This window comes from Pristiophorus japonicus, chromosome 2 (genome assembly GCF_044704955.1).
Source record: "Pristiophorus japonicus isolate sPriJap1 chromosome 2, sPriJap1.hap1, whole genome shotgun sequence".
Classification (NCBI taxonomy): domain Eukaryota; kingdom Metazoa; phylum Chordata; class Chondrichthyes; family Pristiophoridae; genus Pristiophorus; species Pristiophorus japonicus.
In genome coordinates, this window is record NC_091978.1 from 278,523,054 (window position 1) to 278,536,381 (window position 13,328).

Here is a 13,328-nt window from a genome sequence, read left to right on the forward strand (position 1 = left end):
GACATCATGAAGTTGTGAAATGCGCGATATAAATCCAAGTCTTTCTTTGTTATAGAACTTATTAGGGTGCCATAATATAAACGGCAATAATGATTTAATTTTAAATCTGGGATTACACCAAGCAATAAATGGATAAAGTAAACCATGATTGCAACCAATGTTCCCCCCAATTTTGTTTTTGGGTGGGTGACCCCTTTAAGGAATTGCGCGGTCCAGTTTTGTACATGTGCAAAACTTAACATTGGAAAAGCCAATCCCGTGCTGTGTGGAACCAGCAGAGTTGTGTGGATGTGCAGCTTTCCGTTGATTGCAACCTGCATTATTTAGAACTCCCACACTGCAGAATCCATCTAAAACCATTCCTTTTAGATCAGGTTTCTTACTCAAAACTACATTTCACCTGAAGACACTGGCACATAGCATCAACTCTACTTTCTCCTCACCTATAATATTGGAGGCACTGACTATTAGTAAAGGTACTTACTGTATACCAAAATCCAGCAGTTGAGGCTTAAAATGCAAGGTGCCTGTACTAGGCCCATTTGTTGAGCTGCAAGAGAAGACAGTGAAAATAAGTAAAACTCTGGACAATTTAGTGTAAATGTTTTACCTTAAATGTAAAGTCCAACTCGACAATGCCTTAAATGCTCAGTATATAAAGCAGCATTTAGTTAATGCTTTGCTGAAGCTGTCAATTCACCTTGCACAATTCAAGAGGAACATGGTACTAAGTACAAGTGCACTTGTAATGCACTAAATATGTAGCAACTTTCAATATGACAAAATATCACATCAAAATTGGAGATATTCAAATTGTCCCTCACATTTCCTCTTAAAAAGTGGCAAAAAGAAATGAGTAAAAATCAGCCACTTTAATTAAAACTTTGGGGCAAAAGGCTTTATATAACTTTCAGAATTGGTGTCTGTGACTACACAACAGACTAAATAATGAGGCAGTCACCTCCGTAAAGCTGTGCTGTGTTTTAAAATTCATACCAATCGTGAGCTACATCATCACTTTCAGTATAAGTATAATTGTTTTTAAATTGTAATTTACTCCGAGCAGTCAATTCTACAGGGTACAGCAGTAACTGAGAATCTCTCAGAACCAGATGTTCATTGCTAAGTTTCAAAGTGGCCTAATGTTGCACACGCTTCAGAAATACAAAAGCCGATAATCAGTATTCAATTAAACTTTTCAGTGCACAAAGGGAGGAGGATGTTGATCCGCGAGAAATATTCTGCAAGAGACTAACCTGGCTAGTTTTCATACTTCTGTGGATGGATGCACAGCATTTGATTTAAAGAATGAAAATACTAGCTTAGCAACATGCATTTGCTTCATAATCAATTCTGCAAGCCTTATTGCACCATGCATCAGAGCTGCAGAATGTAGTCACTGCACACTTAGAAAGATGTTTAACAAAGTATGTTCATAATTATTCGCATCATTTTTATATAAGAATTATTTTACATAAGGATCCAAGTGATGTGAATAAAATTGGGTAGAGCAATACAATAAATATAATTTCAGAAAGAGACAAATGCTGATATTGCATAATGTACATCAACATGCCATTTTTAAATTTGCGACAGTTGAAAAAGCCTGTTAACGTGTTCAAAATCTTGGTTACTGTTAACAATGCCTACAAAAGAAACCTCATTTTCAAAAGGTTTTAAAATGCTTTTCATTTTTAAGGTTTGTCAACAGATATCCCTTGAAAAACAACATGCCGAATATGTTGAAGGTTGAAGGTAGCCAGGTCAGACTTAGCATCAGCATTTTAAATACTGCACATTTTTGGAGTTCCTCATTATGGCCCCAAGTTTCCACATGATTTGCTCCTGATTTTTAGGAGCAACTGGTGTAGAACGGAGTATCTTAGAAATCGGAATTCTCCACATTTAGTTTGCTCCAGTTCTAGTCAGTTAGAACAGTTTCATTTTGGAACTGAATTTTTTTTTCAAAAGGGGGCATGTCCGGCCACTTACGCCTGATTTCAAAGTTTCGTGAGTGAAAACTTATTCCAAACTAACTTAGAATGGAGTAAGTGAAGATTTTTGTACATTCGAAAAAACCCTGTCTACACTTTAGAAAATCAGGCGTAGGTTACAAATTAGGCGTAGGGAACGAGGTCGGGGGGGGGGAGGGAAGTCATTAAATTCTATAATCAATCCTTAGTTATACTTATACAAATATTATACAAATAAATCCAACCTGAATAAAAATTTATAAGCAAAGAAAAGATTAAATAAACCATGTTCCTACCTGTGTGAAAGTGCTTCAGGCAGGCCTTTCATGTTGGAGGCAGGCAGCGGTGTGGCGTTAGTGTCTCGACGGCAGCGGCAGCGGCAGCAAGCTTCGAGCAGTGCTTGAGGCAGGCCTTCATTCTCTTCGTGGCTGGCCGCGAAGAAGCAGCACCGGACGGACCCGAGGCCATTCGGCCATGAGATATCAGCGGCGTCAGTGGCTGGCCGGCAGCCGAAGAATCAGTGGACCGATGTGAGGCCATTCGGCCACGCTTTAGGGGCGGTGTCAGTGGCTGGCCGGCAGCCGAAGATATAGCAGCAGCCTTCGAGCTGCGAGGGGGACTGAGGCCAATTGGACAGGGAGAGGCAGCCACATCGACAGTTTTATATTTAAATTTGCAGAATGGGTGCTGCATTGTCAACACCACGTATTATTGCAAAGTTGAATTGGCACTCTTATTTCTCCAAACACACAGTCCTTAATTTGTATGCACCAATGCAGCACCAGTTTTGCAAGTTTAGCAGTGAAAAGCTGAACTCACTGATTTCAGCAGGTGATTTATTCAGCAGTGCTGCTAAAAGCACTCCCTCACACACAGAAATATCAAAAAAAAATTAAATTACAAGCCTTTGCAGGGATCCAAGAAACAAATCTTCACTTTTTCTGCAGTATTTTAAAAAATGACCGAGTGCCAATGTTTGTGTGAGACTGCGCGTGTGCGCATGCTCCAACGCGCACGCGCAGGGTTGCCGGCACCACGAAGGCTAATTTAAATTGTACCCGCCCCCTGCTACTTAGAAAATCCGCGCGAGTGTTAGGCTCCGCCCCCTGCTGCGAAGAGCGTGAGTTTTCGGCGCGAAAAACAGGCGCCCAGCTCGGAGGTGCGCCATTTGCGCCGCGGGACGAAACTTGGGGCCATTATGTGGTCTAACCCACTTTGGTTTATAGCACAATTTTCACACCAGTAGGACCACGAATAAGTTTTCCACCGGTCACAAAAATGCTATGCTTCAAATTTCTGATTGCACTGCTCTGCAGTTTACCACCAAAGCACAGCAAAGGTAGCGTGGGCAAGCCATAAAGTATTTAACATTAATTTAGCAATCCTAAATTTAGTACTCAATACACCGGCACTTTTGCATTAATCCAAATAGCAAGAGCCATACTGAACATTTAGTACGCTTTCACTGCAAAAGCGCACAGATAGTTTTAATGATACTGTAAACAAAAACATACATCTTTTAAACATACAGCTTTATTATGCACCAACACTTATTATTTAGCAGGGAACCATGTAGACAAATTATTCTGAAAATGGGAATCAAGTAAGCCCATTACAGCCACATCATATCCATGTACTCAAATCTAGATGACAACATGCCATGTATTCAACACATTATAGTTCACTCGTACATTCACAAACATACTATATATACATAAATACAAATATTTAACAGTGAGTCTTGATGTCCCTGGGTTAGAGGGAAGTCACTCAATTCCCAGTGGATCAACTGGCTCCTGCTGGAGAATGCTGAGCCAAAAGCATCAATCACCTGGAGATGTAACTAGGCTCGGCTGTGATGCCCTTCATCGTCATACAGCTCACTATCCAAGTGAAACCGTGATGAGATGCACGATGAGACAATCTGTTTTGGTAAGGGAGGGGGAACCTGTCGATCTCCCTGCTCCTACTCTGCATCCCAAAAAATCCTATCTTTTACATCCACCTGAACAGGCAAATGGGACCTTGCTAAGTCTCATCAGAATGATAGCTCCAATAATGCAGCTCTCCCTCATACTCAAGTGAAGTGAACTGCTGTCATTGTGCAATAATTTAGCAGTACGAGACACAATGCAACTTTAAAATTACATGATAAATACTGGCTAACAATTCATATTCATAGTATCATAGAAACTTACAGCACAGGAGGCCACCATTCAGCCCATCATGCCTTTGAAAGAGCAGTCATGCTTAGTACCATGTTCTCACTTTTTGTCTGTAACCCTGTAAGTTCCTCATCCTCCAGTACCTGTCCAACTCACTTTGAAAATTATTTATGGAATCAGCTTCCACCACCTTTTCAGGTATAGCGTTCTAGACCTCGACTACAGTGAAGTAAATTCTCATCTCCCTTCTAGATCTTTTGCCAATGATTTTAAATCTATGACCTCTGCTTATTGACCCACTCGCCAGAGAAAGTTTTTCTCGGTCAAAACCTCTCATGAAAAATCTCTTAAGTCACCACTTAACCATTCCTGTTCCAAGGAGAATGGTCCAAAATTTTTTTACCTCCCTTCATAACTGAAGGTCCTCGCCCCTGGTAACAGCCAGTGAACCTCCTCTGTACCCTTTCCTGAATTGTGGTACCCAGAATTGTCCACAATACTCCAGCTAAAGCTTAACAAGTGATTATTATAAAGTTCTAGCATGATGCCTTGGCTTTTATATTCTATTCCTCCATTTACAAACCCAAGATGCTTTTTTAAAACCACCTTATCAACTTGCCGTGCCTCTTTTAATGACTTGTGAATGTGAACACCAAAGTCTCACTCATCTACACTTTTCAAAATCGTGCCATTTACAAGTATACAGGTACAACGTCGAAAATCCGAAAGTCTCGGGACCGAGGCCACTCTGGATTCTGGGTATTTCCGGATTTCGGAACATCTGCCTGTGACGCGGTAGGCAGGAGAGGGGGGGGGGGGGGGGGGAAAAAGAGGCAGCCGGGCCGGGAGGTGGGGCCCAAAAACATTTTCCTGTTTCCGGACGATCCTGTCACGGATCAGCCCGGTTGCCAGATTCTGGAACATTGCGAATTTCGGAACTCTGGATTTGAGGCTGTACCTGTACTGTCTTTCCATATTTAGTTCTCCCAAAATGCATCACTTCACACTTCCCCGCACTAAACTTCATCTGCCATGCTTCTGCCCAATTCACCATCCTGTCCAGGTTATCCTGAGGTTGACAACTATCCTCATCACTATCTGCAACATTGCCAAGTTTCGTATCATCCGCAAACTTTATAATGCTGCTCCCTACACCAGAGTCTTGTTGTTTATAAAAATTGCAGTGAATAATGGAGCCAAAACTGACCCTTGGGGAATTCAGACAGGAGTGTGTGACTACGAGTTAGGAAGGTATGGGGACTCAGGATGGAGTAAGAGAGGAGCCTTAGCCCTTGCTCTCATCCAACAGGTTCGAGGCTCTTACTCCCTGTGTGGACAAGAGCAGGGACTGCAGGGAGGATCAGCACACGGACCACAGCACAGTACCAGATTGAGAGAAAAGAATCCACATTTACACAGGTTGGGGGGGGGGGGGGGGGGGGGGGAGTAAAAAGAAATGTTGTAGTGGTTGGGGACAGTAGCATTAGGGGGATAGATACTGTTCTCTGCAGCTGTGAGCGTGAGTCCCGAAGGCTGTTTTGCCTTAAGGACATCTCTGGGCTGGAGAGGAACTTGGAGTGGGAGGGGGAAGATCCAGTGGTCATAATCCATGTGGGTACCAACGACCGATAAGAAAGAAAGAGGTTCTGCTGAGGGAGTATCAGCAGTTAGGGGCCAAATTAAAAAGCAGAACCACAAAAGATAATAATCTCTGGATTACTCACCCGAACCACGAGCAAATTTGCATTAGGTAAAAAAGATCCGAGAGTTAAACAGGTGGCTGAAAGATTGGTGTGGGAGAAATGGGTTTTGGTTCATAGGACACTAACACCAGTACTGGGGTAACAGGAAGCTGTTCCGATGTCACGTGCTCCACTTAGACCGTGCTGGGACTAGGGTCCTGGCGAATCAAATAACTAGAGCTGTAAAGAGGGCTTTAAACTAATTGGTGGGGGGAGGATTCAGGTGAGCGAAGATTTAAAATGTCAAAGAACAAGGAACAGGCAATAGAGCAGGGTAGCACTGGGGGAAATGAAAACCAGAGCGTGCCAAAATGTATAAACAAAGTTGATTTAGAAAGTGAAGTCAAAAGCAGGAAAAAATAAATGGGAAAAATACAAATTTAAAAGCTCTTTATCTGAATGAACATAGCATTTGTAGCCAAATAGACGAGTTGACGGCACAAATAGATACAAATGGGTAAGGATCTGAAAGCCATTGCAGAGACGTGGTTGCAAGCCGACCAGGACTGGGAACTAAATATTCTGGGGTATTTGACAATTCGGAAGGACAGAAGGGAAAAGGGGGTGAGGTAGCACAGTTAATAAAGGATGAGATCAGTGCGTTAATGAGAAACGATATTGGCTCAAGATGTTGAATCAGTTTGAGTGGAGATAAGGAATAATAAGGAGAAAAAGTCATTGGTGGGCGTAGTCTACAGGTCCCCTAACAGTAGCTACTGTTGGATGGAGTATAAATCACAAAATAATTGAGGCTTGTATAAAGGAACGGCAATAAGCATGGGTGATTTTAACCTTCATATTGATTGGACAAAGCAAAGTGGCCAGGGTAGCCTTGAGGAAGAGTTGATAGAGTGTATCCGGGATAGTTTCTTTGAACCGTACATTGCGGAACCAACCAGGGAGCAGGTTATCATGGATCTGGATTAATCAATGATCTCGTAGTAAAGGATCCCCAAGGAATGAGTGACCATAACATGGTTGAATTTCAAATTCAGTTGGAGGGTGAGAGAGAAAGTTGGTTCTCAAACCAGTGGCCTAAGCTTAAATAAAGGAGACTACAAAGGTATGAGGGCAGTCAGTACTGCACAAGCTGGGCCCACACACAAGGGAGAGGGAAAGGAACTTGAGGTAACTTCGATGGTATGAGACGTGAATTGGCTAGTATAGACTGGCGAATGATACTTAAAGGGTTGACGGTGGATAGGCAATGGCAAACATTTAAAGATCACATGGATGAACTTCAACAATTGTACATCCCTGTCTGGAGTAAAAATAAAACGGAGAAGGTGGCTCAACCGCGGCTAACAAGGGAAATTAAGGATAGTGTTAAATCCAAGGAAGTGGCATATAAATTGGCCAGAAAAAGCAGCAAACCGGAGGACTGGGAGAAATTTAGAATGCAGCAGAGGAGGACAAAGGGTTTAATTAGGAGGGGGAAAAGAGAGTATGAGGGGAAGCTTGCTGGGAACATAAAAACTGACTGCAAAAGCTTCTATAGATATGGAGAGAAAAAGATTAGTGAAGACAAACGTAGGTCCCTTGCAGTCAGAATCAGGTGAATTTATAATGGGGAACAAGGAAATGGCAGACCAGTTGAACAAGTACTTTGGTTCTGTCTTCACGAAGGAAGACACAAATAACCTTCCGGGAATACTAGGGGACCGAGGGTCTATTGAGAAGGAGGAACTAAAGGAAATCATTTAGGCGGGAAATTGATGGGATTGAAGGCTGATAAATCCCCAGGGCCCGATAGTCTGCATCCCAGAGTACTTAAGGAAGTAGCCCTAGAAATAATGGATGCATTGGTGATCATTTTCCAACATTCTATAGACTCTGGATCAGTTCCTATGGACTGGAGGGTAGCTAATGTAACAGCACTTTTTTAAAAAAGGAGGGAGAGAAAACGGAGAATTATAGACCAGTTAGCCTGACATCAGTAGTGGGGAAAATGTTAGAATCAATTATTTAAGATGAAATAGCAGTGCATTTGGAAAGCTGTGACAGGATCGGTCCAAGTCAGCATGGATTTATGAAAGGGAAATCATGCTCGGCAAATCTTCTAGAAATTTGAGGATGTAACTAGTAGAGTGGGCAAGGGAGAACCTGTGGATGTGGTGTATTTGGACTTTCAAAAGGCTTTTGACAAGGTCCCACGCAAGAGATTGGTGTGCAAAATTAAGCACATGGTATTGGGGGTAATGTACTGACGTGGATAGAGAACTGATTGGCAGACAGGAAGCAGAGAGTCGGGATAAACAGGTCCTTTTCAGAATGGCAGGCAGTGACTAGTGGGGTGCTGCAGGGCTCAGTGCTGGGACCCCAGCTATTTACAATATACATCAATGATTTAGATGATGAAGGAATTGAGTATAATATCTCCAAGTTAGCAGATGACACTAAGCTGGGTGGCGGTGTGAGCTGTGAGGAGGTTGCAGGATGACTTGGACAGGTTAGGTGTGTGGGCAAATGCATGGCAGATGCAGTATAATGTGGATAAATGAGGTTATCCACTTTGGGGACAAAAACATGAAGGCAGAATATTATCTGAATGGCGGCAGATTAGGAAAAGGGAGGTGCAATGAGACTTGGGTGTCGTGGTACATCAGTCATTGAAAGTTGGCATGCAGGTACAGCAGGTGGTGAAGACGACAAATGGCATGTTGGCCATCATAGCTAGGGGATTTGAGTATAGGAGCAGGGAAATCTTACTGTAGCTGTACAGGGCCTTGGTGAAGCCTCACCTGGAATATTGTGTTCAGTTTTGGTCTCCTAATCTGAGGAAGGACATTCTTGCTATTGAGGGAGTGCAGCGAAGGTTCACCAGATTGATTCCGGAGATGGCAGGACTGACATATGAGGAGAGATTGGATCGACTGGGCCTTGATTCACTGGAGTTTAGAAGGATGAGAGGGGATCTCATAGAAACAAAATTCTGACGGGACTGGACGGGTTAGATGCAGGAAGAATGTTCCCGATGTTGGGGAAGTCCAGAACCAGGGGGACACAGTCTAAGGATAAGGATATGCCATTTAGGACTGAGATGAGGAGAAACTTCTTCACTCAGTTGTTAACCTGTGGGATTCTCTACCGCAGAGAGTTGTTGATGCCAGTTCGTTGGATATATTCAAGAGGGAGTTAGATATGGCCCTTACGGCTAAAGGGATCAAGGGGTATAGAGAGAAAAGCAGGAAAGGAGTACTGAGGTGAATGATCAGCCATGATCTTATTGAATGGTGGTGCAGGCTCAAAGGGCTAAATGGTCTACTCCTGCACCTATTTTTAATGTTTCTATGTACTGAAAACTACTCGTGGCCCTTCAAATCAATCTGCTGCCTGGTCTGCTACGTGCGAGCCTACTCATACCACCCATCCTGTCCCTCCTCTGCCGCTAACCATTTGACTTATATTTTGCAGAACCTGATGCCAATCCTGAAGATAGACGATGATTCAGACACGGGCGAGCCAGACCAACTTTGTAGGGGCGGGGGAGAGGGTGGCCATGGAGAGGTATGAAGGGGAGAATCTTGAACTTGCGTTGCCAAGCAATTCCATGATTTCTGATTCGTCATTCCGTGGTTTCAGCTCGTTCCAGTCCCTGAATAGTGGTTTAAGTTTTGGTCCGACATTGGATGCTTTCAAAAGTCCAGAGGTTGCAGGCTCCAGTGCTGCTGGAATGCAGTATGGATCATTCAGTGCTCCAATATCCCAGCCTGCACCTCCCAGTGCTGCTGGAATGCAGCCTGTAACACCCATGGCCACAGCGTCCCAGCCTGCACCTCACACTGGAGGGGTCCCGCAAGACAGACCAAGGAGAAATGTACCACGCTGTCCTGAGATGCAGGGTGCAACAGATGTGGCTCGGGTGTGGAGACCAATGACCTTACCCGATCACTCATGAACACCGTCAGTGGGGTGGGTGATGAGGTAACGTCACTGATGGCAGAAATAGCATTAATTTCCATTAGGAAGGAAATTTCAGAGGCAGCGGGGACGACTGCACAGGCCATCAGTGAGGTAGCTGCTGCAATAAGGGAACACAGCCAAGCCAATCCACTGCCACTCCCACAGCAATCCCCGCACAAGTCTCTGTAGAGACCCAAGCCGTAACCCCCCACCATACCCATGAAGCAATGCACATTCACCAAGATGTGGATCTGAGATGGGTGCAGCCTTTCTTTGCTGCTGTTTTTGTTGATTTTACTCTTGTTTTCTAATGGAAATTGTTTTGTAAGTTTTGTAACTTTACAACTTGTGATCTTAGGGTTTTTAAGTGATCTTAAGAGTGTAAACATTCTCACATTTTGTAAGTTATTTAATTTCACACCTAAAAAGTGATCTTGAAGTTTGCGATCTTAGAGTGTAAGATTTTTCACATTGAAATTGTTTTGTAACTTTACACGTTTATAAGTGATCTTAGTCATTAAAGTACAGTTTGATAAAAAAATTACATTAAAGTGAAGTACATTATAAATTTTCAATAAAATATTTTTCTACATGGAACATGATTCAGTTTCAATTAACGCAACACAACATTTAGGAACAGCTGCAAAAAATCAAACATGTCAAAGTGGAACAGTTGTCGCTGAGCCTTCAGGCATCAGTAAAGCGATTATGGATGAGCTGCTGGCGCAAAGCTTGAGCAATCGTTAAAGAAGCACGATGGTCTGCTCTCCTCCGACGTCATGCTCCGGCCTCAGAGACTTGCACTCGTCATCATCTTCCTCCAGCTCCTCCTGCTCATCACCTGCACCTTCCACATTATCATCAGGCACTCTCACCGCAGGTAGGTCGTCTTCTTCCACTATCAGATGCTGCTGCCTCATGATGGCTAAGTTATGCAGCATGCAGCACACAACAGTGAAGTGACCGACCATCTCGGGAACATTACAAGTTGCCTCCAGAATGGTCCAGGCATCGAAAAAGCTGTTTCGAGATGCCAATGATCCTTTCTATGATGCTGCGTGTCTTAATGTGCGACAAGTTGTATTGATGGTCAGCTTCCGTCCGTGTTATGCGTAGGGGCGTCATGAGCCAGGTGGCGAGGCCGTATCCTTTGTCTCCCGGTAGCCAGCTCTGCCCTTCTGGCTGCTGCTGAAACATGTCAGATATAACGCTATCGCGTAGGATGAGCGCATCATGGGTGCTCCCAGGGTATCTTGCATCAACTGACATGATGTGTGACGACAAGTATCACATGAGCTGCACATTAATGGAGTGGAAGCCTTTTCTATTCCTGAACTGCTTGGCATCCTCCACAGGTGCTCGTAAGGCAATGTGGGTACAATCAATGCAGTCCTGTACCTTTGGGGAAGCCAGCGATCCTGTAGAAGCCCACAGCCCTGTCACGCATTGCTTGTGCGGTCATTGGGCACTTGATGAAGGTCATTCCTCAGCGCATACAGTGCAGCCGTGACCTGGCGAATGGATACCTATATTGCACCTCGAGAGATGGCACACACATCTCCAGTTGTACCTTGAAACGATCCCAAAGCATAGAAGTAAAGTGCAGCTGTAACCCTCACTTCAACAGACAAGGCAGTCCACCTGCTGCAATTGTGGTCTCACCAACTCTCAGATCTCACAGCCAACTTCTCTGCGGAAACGCAGCCTTCTGACACAATCTGCCTCACTCAGGTCCAGGTAGGAACGCCTGACTCGAAATCTCAGAGGTGTGCAACGCCTCCTGCCCAGCACCCTATGGGCTCTGATGTTCCTGATGCGATGAGCTCTAATCAATTCTCTCCTACGTTGCAGTGACACATAACCGTTGAATAATTCGCGGCATTGAGATTGATGCACGCATCCTTAAAGTAAAATTTTAACTTTCAAAAGGGTAAAGGTGCAAAATGGCAGCTCTTCTCACTCCCCAAACGGTCTTTTGTTCTCTCCCCCTCCAGTTACGTGACTTCTCTATCCCTCCTCGTCAGCACCCCCCCCCCCCCCCCCCCACAGTATGCCGCATTCTCCCGCACTTTGCCCTAGCCGAACGGACTCCCGCACAGCCAGCCGCTGCATAGTTCAGTTTAAGGTAGGATTTGATGCAATACTTTTATTTGTTAATTTAATTCTTTACTTCACCACTTTATTCTTTATTGAATTATAATTACTGCTTGTGCTTTGTTTGGTGCTTGGTGGTGTTACTTGCGCCGATTCCTTAAGTGTAAGGAAGGTCTTTCTGTGCAAACACAAACGTTGCCCTAAGTTAGTTTAGTACAACTTTTTTCTGGCCAAATTGGCACAAATGGTGTAAGTGGCTGGGAACGACCCCTTTTGAAAAAAAAACTGACCGAACAAAAAACCTAACCAACTCATTTACACTAGTGCAAATGAAATGGCCATAACTAAAAAGATACACCAGAAAAATCAAGTTGCACCAAAAAAAAAACGGTGCAACTCATGGGGAAATTTGGGCCCATATGTCCCTACATAACAGAGACTTCAATACCAAACAGAGAACACAAAACTCAAATGGCACTGCACAACCAAAATTCCAAGAACAGATTTGTGATCACTCCAGCGTATTAGCTATAAATATAAAGTATTCATTTTACAGGAATACCCAATACTTGTCCCAATTTTGAGCCAGCAGAGGCATTGCACCGATCCTTGTGGAACACCACTTCCCCCCTTTGTTACTTCAAAGAATTCAATAAGGTTGGTCAAGCATTACCTTACCTTTTGAAAGCTGTGCTGATTATATTTTCAGTTTTTAGATGTTTTTCTATTATCTGCAAGGATTCTGTTATCTTTAAATGTCTATCGTTTTTTGATCTCTTATTGATCAATGGGAGATGAATAAATCTAAAATTCCCATAAGAAAAGGGGAGGAGTGGTACAGCAAAAACTAAATTTCCTTATTTGAGGAGAGAAAATAAAAAGAAAGTAAAAGACATAAATTTTAATATCAGGAAAGAGGAGAGATCATGGATGTTAGTTGGGACATGGAATGCTGTATCAAAAACAGTGGAGGAAGCAGATACTATGACAGCTTTTAACAGGGAAGTGAATTCATATCTTTGAAAAAAGAAAAACTTAAAGGAAATAGGGCAAAGGGCAGGAAACAGATCTACTTTGATAGCTTTTTCCAGAGAGTTGGTACAGGCCTGATGTTCTGAATGGCCTTCTTCTCTGCTGTAATATTCTGTTACTAAATGTTATGGCCTGTAAGAAATCATCAATATCCCAGCATCTACTGCCCTAAATCCTCTATTACACCTTCAGGTCGCAACTGTATTACCCTTTCACACAAGTCATACTGCGCTAAAAACAGCAACCAAACAAAATTAATATTCCAACATAAAAAAGGGCAATTATTTTAATCTCAGGAGTTCTGCTGACTTGCACAAACCAGTCAAGCATGACTCTGGTGTACAAGTTCAGTCCATCAGTTGTCTAAAATTCTACGCCTGCCATTTATCATCCTGTTCATAATGCATCTTAACGGGCTG

The 13,328-nt window shown here is 43.3% G+C and overlaps 1 protein-coding gene across 2 annotated transcripts in view; it reads right to left on the reverse strand.

Moving 5' to 3' along the window:
- Positions 1 to 13,328, reverse strand: part of tmem131l (transmembrane 131 like) — a 221,938-nt gene that overhangs the window by 119,645 nt on the left and 88,965 nt on the right. For both annotated transcript variants that reach the window (XM_070871423.1, XM_070871424.1), the window contains exon 4: positions 485 to 550. In XM_070871423.1, the coding sequence (XP_070727524.1) occupies positions 485 to 550 (66 nt within the window). The remainder of the gene's footprint in view (positions 1 to 484; positions 551 to 13,328) is intronic.